This window comes from Anguilla rostrata, chromosome 7 (genome assembly GCF_018555375.3).
Source record: "Anguilla rostrata isolate EN2019 chromosome 7, ASM1855537v3, whole genome shotgun sequence".
NCBI lineage: Eukaryota > Metazoa > Chordata > Actinopteri > Anguilliformes > Anguillidae > Anguilla > Anguilla rostrata.
The window spans coordinates 52,748,663-52,764,950 of NC_057939.1; the positions used below are offsets into that span (position 1 = coordinate 52,748,663).

A 16,288-nucleotide genomic window follows, 5' to 3' on the forward strand; every position below is an offset into this window, starting at 1 on the left:
TAAGAAGAAAGCTGGTTTGCACTGACTACAGTAATTGATCTGAATTGAAATATGTGCCAAGATCTACACAGTGTGTTCTACCACACTTTCACTGCAATGGCAGTGGGTTGTGTGGTAATCAAGTTATGAGCGAGTGTGCTTACAGAAAATAATTTCCTGGATACATGCATAAAACGACATTATATATAATATGAACTACTCTTCATTTGTGAATACTGAAATATGCCAAAGTATAGTGCACATCTGAATTTATTCATTTTCTATTTTCGACTTTGATCTACACATTGGGCCTCATTCAGGAAACATGGGTACGATCACACATACTGTGTGTAAGAATGTTTCAACAAACATTTTGGAATTAATAATTGTTTTCTTATCCGTAGTTGTTCATGGCTGTTTCCTTATGCCAATCACATGAACAGGATTGTCCATAAAATTTACAGTTGGCATTCATCTCATACACCTGGAATATTCACAACAACAAAGGTCTGCACATGCATCATGAATCTCATATTGATTTTTTGTAGGAACATTTTTAAGAACAAAAGTAAGAATAATTTTAGGAATGGTTTTGTGAAAGAGGCCCAATGTGTATAATGCAGGCACCATATGAGTCACCCACGGGTCAAGTCAACATTCAGATGAACCTCCCATATCCAAATGATTCAGTTTCTTTTTTTTTTGAGTGTTATTTTTGTGTCTTTTACAGGAACATCAAGAAGAAGCAAGTTTTTTGGAACTTTCCCGGGGAATTACGTGAAGCGTTTGTAACGTTGTTGATACTCGCCGACCTGCTTGACTTCTTCGGGAGAACCGAAATGGATGTGAACAGCTACAGAGGAAGAAGGAACGTCACAGACGCGTCTGTTTTACACTAAAAGACAACTATAGCTATAACTAGCCATCTTCGTAGAAGACTATTCCAGCAATCTTTGAAGTAATTTATATTCCAGTCAGTATACGTTGAGCGTCCGAATGCCGTCATCTCCAGGATCTGAAGGAAGAAGCGAACTGCTCCCCGCGATGTGAGGATAATCAGTGCGTCTCGTGTGTCGTGTTAAAAGTATTTCACCGTATTATTTTGCTGGCTGTGTCTGCCGATATGCAACAAGCGGAAAAGGGGTGAACTGCGAATGTTGTTTGGCGCAATGTGAGGCGTTCGGTTCGTGAATCAAATCTACGGGACGGCCTGCCTTGTGCTCACGCCGAAAGATTTTTTTTTTAAACTTAAGGACATACCAAGTGCCCCGTTGCCTTTCTGTTCATTTTGGGGTACGCTGTCACCTTTCTCTGTGCGGAGGGAAGGATTGCCTTGGGTCAGACAGTGCAAAGACCAGAGGCTGAAGTTGAAGCTGAACGGACAGAGACTGAAGCAGTATTGCAGTGTTGTGTTAGTGCCAGAAAAATGGTTTCCTGGGAAACCATTTGTATATATTCTGACTGACGTATGTAGAAAGGGTGGATTGCAGTATCTTCACATTTGTTGCACCATCTTTATGCCGGATCTTGTGTATTCAACCTGACAGTAACTGCCTGGTCAAGAACAAACTTCACCAACTTGTTTCTTTTTTTTTCTTCTTCTTTTTTTTGATCATAGATTTCTGAAGGCAATTTTAATAATTTATCATGACTGGGTGAACATTACATGTCCATTACCCGTCCTATATCTCTCATCCCTCTATTTAAAAAAAGAAAGCTATGGTCATTAAGGTCTATATTAGTAGGGTGTCTCATTTGTGTCTTCAGGCTGTAATAAATGCCTGACACATTGAGATGCTCTGGCTGTCTCCCATGATGCAGTAATTTATGAAACTTGGGGGGAAAGGGGGGGGGGGGTGGAAAATTCTTTTTCCCTCCTAATATCATTTCATCGCTCGCACCTGTCACATATTTTCTATGTTTCCCTGTAATTGATATGGCTGAGGAAAATGAAGTGTACTTTAATTTTTTTTAAACTGAATTATTTTTATTTGATCATGTGGGGGGAAAAAAAAACGTATCTCTGCAGATATTTAATATAATATTTTCATTGCGCAGGCCTCCACTGTCCAGCTGTCTAATGTGATATGTATGAAATTATTTATAATAACATTTTGGGAGAGAAATTGATTCCCCAAACCTTTATTTAACAGTGTTCAGTTTGTGTTGGAATTCATTTATCTTTAACTTTTCAAAAATGGTGACTGTTACTGAAGACGAAGTGTAATACAGGAAGGAATTTACCAGCAAAAAAATACACTCTGCTTACATTTATTTGCATAAAGGAACCATAGTTTTTGTTAAATTTTCCTGGTTATCTGCCTTTTTGTGTTATGCTTCAGAAGACATACTCAGAGGTATGGGGTCGGCTGTTGTATTGATGATGATGATGACGGCGATGATGATGATTGGTGATGACATACAAAACTATTGTTTAAGCACCTTAAAATGTTTTTCTTTGGGGTTTTTGCATCATCCTGTTGCCTGAACATGAACGTGATGTCTTCAGCTTCTTGTACATTTCTTGAAGCCGTAAATCTGCGGAATTCACAGAAGTTCTACAGAGTCCCGCTCACCCAGTGTTGGCTTCTGCGCTGCACTGGGATTTTGCAACCCCAGGTTTATTTCACCATCCCTTCCCACCACACAGGAATCCAGAGGGGTGTAACCTCTGGTAACTTAAGTAATAAATAATGAAAGTGCAGGCAGTATATACCAGCAGCGAAAGTGATGTCAAAAGCAAATATGTGTGTGTGTATGTGTATATATATATATATATATATATATATATATACGTATATATAAGGATGCATGGAAGAGTACTTCAGTTCAATTCAGTTTTATTTGTATAGCGCTTTTTACAGAGAACTGTCACAAAGGCGCTTTACAGAGTACCGAGGCAAGAAACTTAGCGGAAAGAGCGAATGGAGGAGACACCAGACCTGAACCCCCAAATAGCAAGCACATGAGCTAAAAAAAAAAACTCCCAGTGGGGGGAGAAAACCCTCAAACGGTGGTGAGGAAAAAACTCCCCAATGGGAAGAAATCTCAAGAGGAACCCGGCTATAGAGGGGGAGCCCATCTTCCACTGGCCAGCCTGGTGTAAAATAGCGGCAGATGGAATGTAGCAGAAATGCTACGAGGGATCTGATGTGAAGTCTACCTTTGACACAGACGCCATTTTGTGGACCTACAGTGTCTCACACGCAGGAGCCTGCCGTTTTCACGTAGACTGAACACAGACTGCGTGCGGCTTCGCTGTGAGGTCTCCACTGCTCTCTGTGGGCTCGGTCCGAATGGCCCAGCAGCCCACAGCCATCCCTCACCACCTGGAGCTCTTTTCATGATAAACTGTCTGACTATCCGAAGCAATGCGGTGACAGTCTCTCTATCAACGTTTTCTATGTTTGGGTTTTTTTTTGTTTTTTTTGCGGAATTGTATGTCTAATAAATACTGCCTGATATACTGCTATTTCATTTTGTTTTACTCTTCTTTAATCGCAACAGTCCTTTCCTGGAGTATTTATTCTGACCTCAAAACAAATTTTTTTCTTGTGGCTAGAGCAAGTAAGGGAATAATAATGGTAAGGCCAGCCTCTACCACTTCTAGGTACTGTATATCCCAAACAATACTTTAATCCATTTGCGGATAAAGTTGTGTCACCCCTTGAATTAAATTCTAAACTGTAGTAAATAGTTATGATGGCCTATCCTAAACATTTTTTATTTATTATTTTCTGAATCCAGCCCTACAGAACAGTGTGGACGGTCCCTTCCACATATCACTGTTGTGTGCAGAGCAACAGTAACCACGGTGATATCCAACCTCTGCAGAGCTCGGTGACGGTGTATCTCCTCTGTCTGTACTATAAACAGCCGCACAGGGTCTTCTGCCTGTCCCACACAGAACCATGGCAACCTAGTAAATAAACCTAGGCCCTGGCTAAGGTCAGCTTTGTCTCGCTCAGGAAGAAGCTTATCACGTGCATTGATGAACACTCATGTTAAAAGCAAGGAAGAATCAAAGCCCTTTTCATCGTAAAAAAAAAAAAAAGCTCATGAAGACGTTTGTTTTGAGGCAAGGTGCTCCAAGGCAGAATTAACTGGAATTATCTTTCAGTATATTTTTCACATGTGTGTGTTGCTTGATGTTAGAAAACTTGACTTGTTTTGTGGCAGATTGATGTACAGTAGGGAGTGGAAACCAGGAAGGATAACAGCTTTTCACCAGTTGGCAAGGCCAGCCTTTTTTCAGCTGCTAAAAAAGACTCCCTGGGCTCATTCCAAATCAATAGGTCAGGAATGTTCCTGCACAAACTCAGTTGCCCGATCGAGCCTTAACTTCAAACCAAATAAGGGCAGGAGTTTCATCAAACTCTGCAGCGCAGCCCGAGCGAGGGATCTCAAGAAGGAGAGAAAGATCCAATGCTAACGAGATGACTGGAGCGGGCCAGCGGATGAGTGATGACAGGAAACAAAGGGATCTTTCTCCTCCGCCGCGCATCCCGCTAACGACGTCCCGTTAGCGCCCGCGCCGCTCGCGCTAGCTTCCCGCGTGCGATGCGGGTAGCGTATCCGCCGTGCCGCGCGGCTGTCGTGAGAGACGGCAGGCTAACGCTCTGTTGTGGCTAAGCTGCCCGGGGGGGGAACTACGGTCGGGGACGTGACATACCCCAGGAGGGTCAGCCCCAAAACAGTGTGACTTCAGAACTGTTCAGGTGCGACGAGACATTGTGCGCAAGCTCCGTCGTGTTTTGGGAAGAGGAGCCAGGAGTTTCTGACGTGTTCCTCCCCCCGCCCCCCCCCCCTTTCTGAATGTGAGCCAAGTCTTTCACACGCATCACACGAGAAGTAGTGGTTTAAAAACAAAAGGGCCTGTCTGTGCAGCAAACAAGACAAATTAGTTCTAAAAACGCACCCAGCTGAGATTTCAAACCACTTGGTTTACATTCTTTACACAAGGGGATTATAAACAAAAATCCCCCCCCCCTCCCCCCAGCCTAGCTCCACTGCTGTTGTGACAGTCTGCACTGGAGTGTTAGGAGCAGGTCTGTTATCAGCCCACGGAACTCCAGCACTGGTCCTGTCAATCATTCTGTGGGTGTGGCCTGGATCTGCTGATTGACAGCGGGACTGGGTTTTTACTAGGAAGGTGATCACAGGTGTCTGGCCAAGTGGATATGGAACGGTCCAGAGGGTCCCGGGCAGAGCACTGGGTTGTGCTGCCTCAGGTCCCCAGTCTGTCCGATGACCTCACTCAGGGAGGGGGGAGGGGAGAGGGGGGGGGGGGGGCGGGGCTGCAGGCGGGCTGGCTTAAAGGGCCCTCCTCTGGGCAGAAGCTGCTGTGGAAGAGTCATTGTGTCTGGGGAAAGGGAGGAATATATACCACCGAAGAGCCTTCACCACAGCACCGGGGGGGAAAAAAAGTCCCAGAATGCCACAGAACATAGTCCTGCAGGGACCGGGGCCTTGGGGATTTCGGCTCGTCGGGGGCAAGGACTTCAACCAGCCTCTCACGATCTCCAGGGTGGGTGACTACAGTTTCTCTGTGCTTGGTGCAGCGGGTGACAGAAGCAGGGCACTTTGTGGAAGTGTTTTTCGAGTATGGAACGGTTGTGCTCTGTGCTTTATAGTGTCTTGAGTATTTATGATGATTTTATAGTGTCTTGAGTATTGATGGTCCTCTGATAAGAAGTAGTTTTCACTGAGAATGAGCACAGTAACATTTCATCTGAGAACAATAGACATTGGTGGAGAATGCACATTGAACAGATAAAGCTCAAAGGCTGTCTGATCATGTGTACATTTTATAGTGACCAGATTTCCCCAAGTGTTTTTTTAACATGTAAAGGAAGTGGCGCCTTGACAAATGGTTCGGTTTGGCTTATTTCCTAGTCCCATGTCTACATGAAAATCGCTGCCAACCCTTTGCTTTCGTTGGCAATCGTATGAATTAATTTTTATCCATTCACAGCGACATTTTCATGCCCGAGAGGCATATCTGTGAATGTGCTCTTTAGAATGGCAGGCAGCACAGTCATTCTACTTTTGGGAGAAAGTTTGAATAGGTGGGAGGAAATATTCCATAAGACATATATAGAGGCAATAATTTTATTCTAGGGCAGGCTAATCATAGTATTTATTAACCCTAGACATTCCGATGTTCAAAAATGAAATTGAATTAGATCAAAATGCCATTTTATTATTGTTCAGTTTATATTTATTTCCTGCTTATCAGAATCATTATTGGCTGTATTATTTATTATTTATATTTTCAATGTATTTATATACCGTGAACTATGAGATCATTAAACATCGTTACAATAGTCATTGCCAAATTTATCACCCGGAGGTATGCGGACAGGGCTACCCTGTCATGGTAGTGGTCATTGTTGTCTTATTGAGTGTGTGGTGATACCCTTACAGGAATGCACCAGCAATGGACGTGGGGGTGTTCTGAAGCTGAGGATTAGCTTTAAATAGCGGTCTGCATCATAAACAAGCGAAAACAAACGCGGTCACACACTCATTTTAAAACGAGAGAGACGTGGGGAGCACGTTGCACTCCATTCAGTCACAGGAATAGAAGTGGCGCAAGAGCAGAGGGGTCAATTTCATTTTACTTCAGTCAATCCAGGAAATGAATTGAAATTCAATTCATTAGTTGAAAATGAGCACATTGAGCATTAAGGGAATTTGTCAATTTGTGAATTTAATTTAATTCCATGAATGGACTGAACTGAAATGGCAAGTGTTGTTCCTCCCTCATTCATTCACATGAAGGGATGTTCCCTGTGCGTGAAGAATTACTTGAATTAAATTTTTAAAATCAGAGGTAAACATGGCACATTGCAGGCCCAGCCGGTTACCCCTCACCCATGTTTCCCTCATATCTCTGCTGATTTCTGAATATGGGGTCGATCTCTATCTCGCGTGGACAAATATAGGCGTTTGTAACGCCCATTATTAAAAGCGCTGAGATTTCTGGATGTGTGGCATCACTCGGGCATCTAAAGTGAAGCTCTGCGGGATATTTACACCTGTCGGGCCAGCAGATGTCTGCACCCCCCCTCCCCCCTTGCCCCCCCAGGCCAGAGCAGCTGGGGCAGGCCTGGCATTGCGGGGGAGGTGGATTTCGGGGAAACACGCCCTTCAGCCTAAAAAAAGGAACCAGTACTCCCCATGGTATAAACGCAGGCTATCTGGAGGTAGGAAGCAGGGAGAAGGAGTACATCATGGGTAAAGAGGACCCAGTCTAGTCCAGAGAGGTCTGAACATAGTCGATATCATTAAAAACCCAGAATGCTCCCTTTAGAAGGTGTTTGTATGGACTAGCAGGGCCATCGCAACCCCTGATACGTCCAATGAAATCTGGTCAGGAGCGATTCGCTTTAATGCGAACATGCCGTGTGATTTGGTGATTCAGTCCAGTGAGGTTGTTGCACTTTCCTGCCTTTTGGTTTTTGAGTTACCTAGTCAGGGAAGCTACCTGTATGATTCCTCTATCATCAACAGGAATTTCAAATGAAACAATAAAGATACGGTAGGGTGGGCAGGCCTGACATGTGGCGTTTAAAATTACCCATAATAACACGGAGGAATGATGAAGGCTAGGCTGGGTTTCTTCAAAATGGCTGTCGTTAGCTGCGGAGGAACAGAGGGGCGATCCTAGGCCGTGCGAGGGGGCCTCCACTCCGGAGGGGAGAACTCAGGGCAGCTCTGGGGAGCAAGCGGTCAGTCGATCCAGAGCAGCCTCGGCGGCAACCGCTCCCGTTCGCTTAATGTCCCCCCGAAAAACTCCCTTCATAGCTTATTTATAGGCCCATGACTTCACAACAACTCGAAATAACGATACTTGGGGGAGCCATGCTAGACCTTTAAATTCAACCACTGCTGTAACACAATATTGGTATTGACAGTGGTGCCCTTTTGAATGACTGCGCCCCCCACTTGCATTTGGGGTGGGGAAATCAAGCACCCGGTTCGATACCAAAGGTCAATCGGTGCATGAGGGGTCGGTATTCGTTCTAATTACATGTAGTCAAGCCAGTAGTTTAATTACATCACATTTTGCAGCAGTTTGCTGGTACACAAATTCAAATTTGTGTAGTGGATGTAGTAGTTAATTACTTTTTTTGTGATTTTGAGATGAACTACAGCAACGATCAACTACTTCTGCCCCCGACACTGTGTGCCTTCACGCTGTGTTTGTTTTGGTGTCGCTGGAGAGCCAGAGAGCCCCATAACGTGGTGACTGTCAGCCTTCAAATTCGGCGGGGCTTCCACGTTAGCATGGCGCTCACCGGATCCTTCACCACCGTCCTCTCCGAATCTGACCTGCCGCTACCTCTGCTCCAGGACAATGGCGCTCTGTTCACCCGCTAATGTAATGTAATGTAATGTGTGTGTGTGTGAGAGAGCCCCGTCCTGGGAAACAGGTCCACCTTTATTGTGTTTTAATCTGGTGGGATGGGGAGGGGGGGGAATGTGGGGGGGGGGTTATTTAATTCCTAATTACCTTTATGGGAGTCTCACCGAATGATGTCATAGGTCTGTTGTGAGTAAAAAATAGTGTATGGGGCTAATAAGCAAAAGCCATGAATGGGGACTTGCTTGGCATTAATACTGCATGAAAGAGTAGTAGTGGTTGTAGCAGTAGTATAAGAAGTACTGGTAATGTATCTGTAGTAGTAGTGTGGTAGTAGTAGTGATAGTAGTTGTAGTAATGCTCCTCTTTTGAACGTACACAATTTTAAAGAACTTCAGGATCAACCAGTTAGATTTTCGAAATATGAGGATATGCAGTAATTGTTAATGTCCTCTTAAACCGTGTACGGTGTAGTATGCTCCCTTAATCCAACTGAATGTAGAACAAAAGAGCAGGAAAAAAAAACCTGAGCAATAAAAATAACTGTTAGGTGACCTAACCGCAAATAAATCAGACAGAGAAGACAGAAAAGCGAGCGTGTGCTGCGTGAGCGGGCCTAGCGGGGAGGCGCTACGGGGGAGCAGGTGGCGTCGATCCACGCGCACGGTGATGCGATGAGATAAGGAGCTGGAGGGATAGAGGGATGAATACCTCGGGAATGAGACAGTGAGAGGAATAGAAACGAAGGATGAGGTCAGACTCTGGTAGCGGGAAGGGGGGGGGGTGGGGGGGTGGGGGGGTGTACCGGGGGCGGGGTGTGGGGGGTGGCAGCTGGGGCGCCGCTGTGATCCAAAACACATCACATACCTGAGCAATTAGATCAGAGGACTGCCAATAAACGATGTGCGTCCCTGACACCGCACTAACGACAGCCCCGTCCAAACTCTGCAGCTATTTATAGCGCAATAATGTAAAACACAGGGCCTTCCCCTCCCCCACAAAATCACTTTCGTTTGTAGAAGATGAACATCTTATCATGTGATATTTTCATGGGATCTCATGCTTTAGCCTTTAGCTGCGCGTAGGCTACAGTACATCCCACAGAGGCGTAACGCATACTGGAAAAACCGACGCGTTACATACAGTAGCTTGCCTTCAGACGATGCGTTCGTTAAAGCGACGGCGATCGTCCGCAGATCACGCCGGGCAGCAAGGCGTCGCTGGTGAACCTCTGTCCCGGCGACATCATCCTGGCGATCGACGGGGAGGCGGCCGAGGGAATGACGCACGGCGAGGCGCAGAACAAGATCAAGGACTCCAGCAGCCAGCTCACCCTCAAGATCGAGAGGTACGGGGCGGAACGCCAGAGCACTAACAACCCCCAAAAAAAAGTAGTGCCTTCGGCAAGAACACAGGATTAACAAGGGATATCGAACGATAGTCAGACGTCGGAGGTTTGCAGATTATACCATTTGTGATGGTGATGATGTTGTGCGAGGTTGTACTCGTAGTGTGGTTGTCAGGATTAGAACTTGTTAGACCTTGGCAGATCTGTAACGGAGGTCACCATGGGAACGAAACTGGAAGAGCCATGTTGCCCTTTTTGCCATTCGAACTGTACTTATTATTCCATCAGGGATGAGCGTGCTCTATCAGTATTGAATATCACTGTTCTGTTGCAGACCGGAAACCAAACTGTGGTCGCCCCAGGTTGCAGAAGAAGGCAAACCCAGCAACCCCTTCAAAATCAATCTGGAGGCAGAGCAGCAAGTAAGTCCCAGGGAACTTTTAACAACTACAGTTATTTTTAGCATTTTGTTTAAAACTGCTGTTCGAGGCCAAGTTCCAGATAAAATAACCCATAAAAGGAGATCAGAACTGAACAGCTTGTTTATCCTTTTACATTGGACAGCTTAAGAATTGAAACTAGAGTGTCAGAACGTCAGTAGTTCTGTTCTTCCAGAAGAATATGTCTCTTACATGTGCAACAGCCTTTAAAATCCTTGTAAAGCTCTTCAAATTTGAATGTCCATACAATGCACATTAGTTTTAGGCTGGATCCTGTTGATGAATTAGGTAGACGGGGAAAAGCCAATATTTCTCCAGACTCAGAAGTACAATAGCTCAATCTGATGTGAGCTACCAAGACTTGCGTGACTAAGACTTGTGAACAACAAGTCTGACATATATTTGCCTTCCAGCTGATTCCATGTTCAGAAACATTTGTTAATAATTTTGTTTTGCGTGACTACCACTCCCCAAAGGAGGACCTCTGAGTTCAGCTTCTTAACTTATAGGCTAAATAATCCTTCCACACATTCTGGAATCATGGATACTCAAATCTGGACCTTGAATCCAAATCTGGTCCTGGTTTTCTTTTCCCCCAGGTAATTAACTGAACCATTAAGTGCTACTAATTGGCCAGACTGCCATCTCACTTTTGACTCCCAGGTAAAGGGAGGGTTGGAAAACCAGCAGTTCCTGGACCTCGAAAGGCCGTGATTTGAGTAGCAGGGCTATATATGGAGACCACATGCTTGGCACCCCACCTGAACACCTTTTGGCTCAGAGACACACTGAGCACGAAAGTCTGTCTTTCTGTTCCGGCTCCACGATGCAGGAGGTTAAGCCAATCGGCACGGGGCATAACAGGAAAGCCCAGCCGTTTGTTGCCGCCGCCAACCTCGACGACCACAGGCAGGTGGTGAGCGCGACCTACAACACCCCCATAGGCCTCTACTCCGCAGGCAACATCCAGGACGCCATGGAGGGGCAGATCCGGGGCCTTGTCCACGACAAGCCCGAGGGGTGAGTGGCGGGCTTGGCTCCTCCTCCTCCCCCTGTCCGGCCGCCGCCACGGCAACCCTCCTCCTCCTCCTCCTCTTTCAGTGTCGTCCATCCCCTGTTCTCTCTCACCCTTTCAGCCTTTTTTTTTTTCGAACGCAGGCAAAAAAAAAAAAACAACAAACAACAAACCCCAACCATCAACCTCCGCGCGACTACCCGCCTTCCGCTCCTCCGCTTCCTCTGTCCTCTAATCTCTCCGTCTCCTTGACTAACCCCTGCCTCACCTCTTTTGTGTCTTTGCAGGACCTCGGCTACTTCGAACACAAGTTTAATGTCAGGCCAAAGCCCTTCACTCTGGCAGGCCAAAGCAGGTTATTAGATACAGAAACTCCTCGCATGCGCTAACCTCTGAGTCTGTGATTCACCCTTTGTTTGTACAGATACTAATTTTGTGCATGACTAAATATTAATTTAGAATTACACCAGGAATTATATATTTTAAAATGTGCTTATCTTTTTCATTCGATGTGGAGTAGACCAGGGGTTTCTTTCCCTGGTTCTCATTGGGCTATAGTCCAGGAAATATCCCAACCTGAGAACATAAGTCATTGGCAACCTTATTTAAACCAATTTACTCAGCCTTCTCAGTTCGTAATTATTGGGTCAAAATATCAACATTGGATACTCCTGATTTGGGGAAATTCCATCTTCCCATTCAGTCTGAAATCATGAGTATCGCTGTACGTTGAAACATGTCAAACTAACAAGGCATGTACAAGGCATACACTACACTATATAGAAAGATCCGGAATGCTTAATATTGTGCCTAATGTAATGTTTTATAATAGTGAAGCCCGGACAACTGTGGCTCTCTCACTTTACTCTTTCTATGCATTAAACATGTCTGCTGCTCCAGGAGGCCCCATCCCTCATCTCTAACTTCTTTTCCCGCTCTCTCATTGTCTGTTTCTTCACGGTCATTCCTTGTCCCATTCCCCCCGTGTATATTTGTGGTGTCGTCTGGTCAAACCCCCTGCTTTTGGTGCTTGTGGCATTGCTATCACACGATGCGGCCTAAAAAGCACCTGCAAGCCTCAGGGCCCGGTGGTGAAAGCTCCCCAGGCGCCAGGCACCATTTCCCCCCCCGACTCACAGCCGGCCCCTCCTAGCACCTGCCCCGGGGAGGCCTGGGTCCCCAGTGCTCAGTATAACTCGCCCGTAAGGCTGTACTCGGAGGGCAATGTCGCGAACGCACAGCAGCAGGCTCAGATGTCCGCTGTTAACCAAGAGCTCCCACACAGGTAACACCCCAGCGATTGGCATGGCGCTGCCATCCAAACCAATTTACAAACCAATTTTAAAATTTCCATCCTCCACTGCTTCAGCTTTCTAGCCGTTTAAAATGGGTAGATACCAGAAAATTTCCTGATGAAACCAAAAGTCTTCAGAGTATACATGAAAACATTTAAATGTTATCTCCTCTCCGTGTCAACTTGAGACAGAACAATCTCCCTCTGATAACCTTCCAGGGCCCGATTCAATCAGAAACAGCATTTGCAATAATTTCCCGTGCTAGTCACACAACCGCGATGAATCTAAAAATCATGCCATTTTCTACACCCGACTTAGAATAATGTGCAAACATAGCCTTAAGCCCTTGCAGCAAGTAAAACAAAACACAGCTGGCTTTTTGAATTGCTTTGAACTGCAGGACACAGCTGCTTCGTGCACATCCGTTCGGTACGTTTGCACCAGAGGACACAGGTGGAACGATTCCTCACACAAAAGCTCACTTCACGTGCGGCAGCCATGAGTACCTTTCCGTAGCGTAGAGGTAGAGTTTGGGTCACGTGTCACGTGTCACGTGGAGGCTGTTTGAGAGCGGCGGCTCACGCTGGCGTCTGTCCCGACAGCGGCGGCGACACGGGCACCCTGGCCTCCATCGAGGAGTCCCACGTGTACAAGATGCTCCAGGACAACCCGGAGGCCCCACACGAACCCAGACAGTCCGGCTCCTTCAAGGCCCTGCAGGAGTATGTGGAGAGTGACGGTGAGCTCCGACATTACATTACAGTACATTACATGTGTGCACCTTTAGACAGGATATTTTGAGACCTTAGAATCACAGGCTTTAATATGCAGATAGCATATACTTTTCAATTATCAAGCTGGAATTTTCTTGTCCCATATGAAAACATTTTTTTTGTATTGCATCTATGTTCATTTTAACATATTTTTTTTAGAAACCTAAATTTTAGTGTTTTATTAAATGACAGGTGAACCTAAATACCGCAGTCCTCTCTCTTTTTTTTTTCTTTTTTTTCCGCAGGAACTCGGCCCATAGTCACCCGAAGCGTGAAAGCCCCAGTGACTAAAACTCCAGCGGCCGGCACCACTCTGCAGAAACTGCCCCTGTGCGACAAGTGTGGGAAAGGCATTGTGTGAGTACTGCCGGGGGCCCTAAAAGTATCGCTGGGGGGCCTACAAGTGCTTCCAGGGGGCCTACAAGTATCGCTGGGGGGACTACGAGTACCACTGGGGGCCCTATTAGTGCTGCCAGGGGACCTACAAGTATTGTTGGGGGGACTACGAGTGCTGCCAGGGGCCCTACAAGTATCCCTGGGGGCCCTAAAGGACCAATGGGGCCCTATGAGTGCCACCAGGGGCCCTACAAATGCTGCGGGGGGGCCTTGGCTTCGAAGTGCAGTCTCCCAGTCTCAGCACCCCAGTTCATAGCAGCAGGCCTGTTTTTCAGGGGTTTACTGTAAACACTGCACACATTAATACACCTCTGCATGTACCACGAGCACACAGCAACGTTCAGCAACCCGAAACCCCGGATGTCTCCGGCAATGAATCAGGAGGGCATTAGGAATGGCAGCCTCTCCCTTCTGATCTTCCGTTCTGATCTCTGTGGAATGAAAAAGTGAGATTTCCATCCGATAGGAAGTAAGGGGATACCTGCCTGCGACACTTTTGATGTGGTGAGGCATGCCTGTGCCTCGGTGAAGCTCCGAGGCCTTTGAAGGGGGGGGGGGGCGGGGCGTGTGGTTTTACTGGAGCATAAATCTGCTCCTTCCGGGCATGGGGGGGGTTCTGAAAGCCACACCCGGGCCCTCACGGCAGGGGGCTGAAAGGCAAGCTCGGCTTCAAAAGCGGAAGAGCGTTGCGTCATTGCGGAATGTCGTGTGATGCACTCGACCCACCTGCTCTGAAATTACGCAGCACAGCCACCGCACTCTGCCCATACGTCCACAATCTCCAATGGGCCTCTGAATACTAAATATGAATACTACACTCTTTTGAATATTAAATATGACCTTGTGTAATGAGGGTCAATAGGTCACGGAGCACATTTGAAGCTGAGCTTCACGGGGGGGGGGGGGGGGGGGGGGGCGATTTAAAGATGGAGGAGGGGCAGGATGACAGCTGATTGTTTCATCTTCTGTGCGGCTTGTCATCCATCTTGTAGGGAAGGGAGTGTCTAAAACTCAGTGTAGAAGGTCTCTGAAGAACTGCTGGGGCGACTCATTGAGGGTGACGAACCTGTCTCCACTGTTTTTTGGGTTTTTTTTGTTTTTTTGCAGGGGGACGGTGGTGAAGGCGCGGGACAAGTTCCGCCACCCCGGCTGTTTCGTCTGCTCCGACTGCGACATGAACCTCAAGCAGAAGGGCTACTTTTTCGTGGAGGGACAGCTGTACTGCGAAAACCACGCCCGCGCCAGGACAAGACCCCCCGAGGGACACGACATGGTCACCGTCTACCCCACCGCCTAAAACGACACGCACGGGGAAGGGGGGCTTACCGTGCACCCCTCAAACTGACAGGCCAGACGACCCCTTTCATCCTGTCAGAAATATATCTTTCACATAAAACTGTGAGTTTGAGCATTAAAAAAAAACACAGGTGCGTGTATGATGGGTTGCAGGTTGCTTTCTCTTTTTGTGCTAAAGGAAAGTTGTGCGTACGCGATTTCATGCCAGTACTTTTAAAGTAGGGGGGAGGTTACGGTCACAGTGAGGGGAGCGACACTGCTCGCAAGTATGACTTGTGATACGGCAGTATGCATCGCAAAGTTACACCAGGATAATTTTACTAAGACGGTAATTAGCTTTTTCAGAAAGCATTACAGACTCAGAGGCATTTTTACTAAGTAACCTCATGGGTAAACGAGAAAGGAGGTTAAATACATTTTGAGTGGCATTATGCTGTAAACCATCGTGATTTTCTGCAGCTAAAACGTTCTGTTATCATCAACAGAATATTGAGGGAAATTACTGCTTAATATTATTGTATTATATGCTGGGTTTATCACAGGGCTGAACTTGAATATCTTCATCAAGCAACACGCAGTAAAATATTTGATTGCTAGCCGAGGTGTTTTGGCTCAGTGGCAAATATTTTATAATGGATGGCTATTTTTTTTTGTAGACAGCACGACATTGTCCATTTAGGATGAAATTTAAAATAAGATTTTTTTTAACTAAAAAAAAACTTTCTGTAGAGTGTAATTTTCCCTTTGTGATTTATATATCTTGGATTATGCAAACTTGTTATTCACTTCCTTCAAAAGCACAAAAAAGTTGACTATAGCAATTGCAGAGCTATTTTTAATAATACCAAATAAAACAAGAGTTACAGCTGGCAGACTGGTCTTATTGTTTAACATTATTTATTATTTTAACAGTGCTGTCTTTAAATATTATTTTAATCCTTAAACTGTCTACAAGGTCAAACTGCAATGATGTAATATCTGCTGTTTCTGTAATAAAGCTTGCTTTTTGCCAAAAAATTTAAGACAACTTTTTTCCTTGCGTTATATTATAACCCATTTTGTCTTTGCATAACAATAATGACTCATTACAGAATGACCTAATGATACATATGTGGCTCTTTTTATTGGGAGATGAGAAAATAATTACCTTTGAGGATTTTAAATGCCTCCCCTGTCAGCAACACAATTCACACTGAAGATACTGAGAGCTTTATCTTTGCTACACAGATGGTCATGATAAGCACTTGGAGCAGAGCTGTAAGTAATCGTAAACTTTAGAAGATCGGTTTAATGCAGGGGTGTCTAGTCTTACCAAACAATTGCTGGTGTGGGCACAGGTTTTTGTTTCAGCCGTCTGATTCTACTTATCAAGGTCTCG

The 16,288-nt window shown here is 45.8% G+C and overlaps 2 protein-coding genes across 5 annotated transcripts in view; both read left to right on the top strand.

Annotated features, from left to right (window-relative positions):
• Positions 1 to 3,451, top strand: part of sorbs2b (sorbin and SH3 domain containing 2b) — a 56,764-nt gene extending 53,313 nt beyond the window's left edge. For both annotated transcript variants that reach the window (XM_064345075.1, XM_064345076.1), the window contains one exon: positions 710 to 3,451. In XM_064345075.1, the coding sequence (XP_064201145.1) occupies positions 710 to 771 (62 nt within the window). In that variant the 3' untranslated portion in view covers positions 772 to 3,451. The remainder of the gene's footprint in view (positions 1 to 709) is intronic.
• Positions 3,452 to 5,306: 1,855 nt separating this feature from the next.
• On the top strand, positions 5,307 to 15,927 carry pdlim3b (PDZ and LIM domain 3b). 3 transcript variants are annotated; one of them, XM_064345083.1, is made up of 8 exons: positions 5,307 to 5,506; positions 9,544 to 9,695; positions 10,030 to 10,117; positions 10,968 to 11,155; positions 12,217 to 12,435; positions 13,048 to 13,184; positions 13,464 to 13,575; positions 14,722 to 15,927. In XM_064345083.1, exons 1-8 carry the CDS (start codon positions 5,414 to 5,416, stop codon positions 14,909 to 14,911), a joined length of 1,179 nt encoding a protein of 392 aa, XP_064201153.1. In that variant the 5' UTR covers positions 5,307 to 5,413; the 3' UTR covers positions 14,912 to 15,927. The 3 variants fall into 3 exon arrangements, with proteins under 3 accessions (XP_064201153.1, XP_064201154.1, XP_064201155.1); XM_064345084.1 differs by lacking the exon at positions 10,968 to 11,155 and adding an exon at positions 11,438 to 11,505; XM_064345085.1 differs by lacking the exon at positions 12,217 to 12,435 and having other exon boundaries at positions 5,309 to 5,506.
• Positions 15,928 to 16,288: the final 361 nt, after the last annotated feature.

What these genes read in the sequence shown, in the direction of transcription:
- pdlim3b (XM_064345083.1), top strand. Translation starts at nt 5,414, where the DNA reads ATGCCACAGAACATAGTCCTGCAGGGACCGGGGCCTTGGGGATTTCGG. An exon ending in AACCAAGAGCTCCCACACAG is followed by an intron (nt 12,436 to 13,047) that starts GTAACACCCCAG and finishes CTGTCCCGACAG; the next exon opens with CGGCGGCGACACGGGCACCC. An exon ending in GGAGTATGTGGAGAGTGACG is followed by an intron (nt 13,185 to 13,463) that starts GTGAGCTCCGAC and finishes TTTTTTCCGCAG; the next exon opens with GAACTCGGCCCATAGTCACC.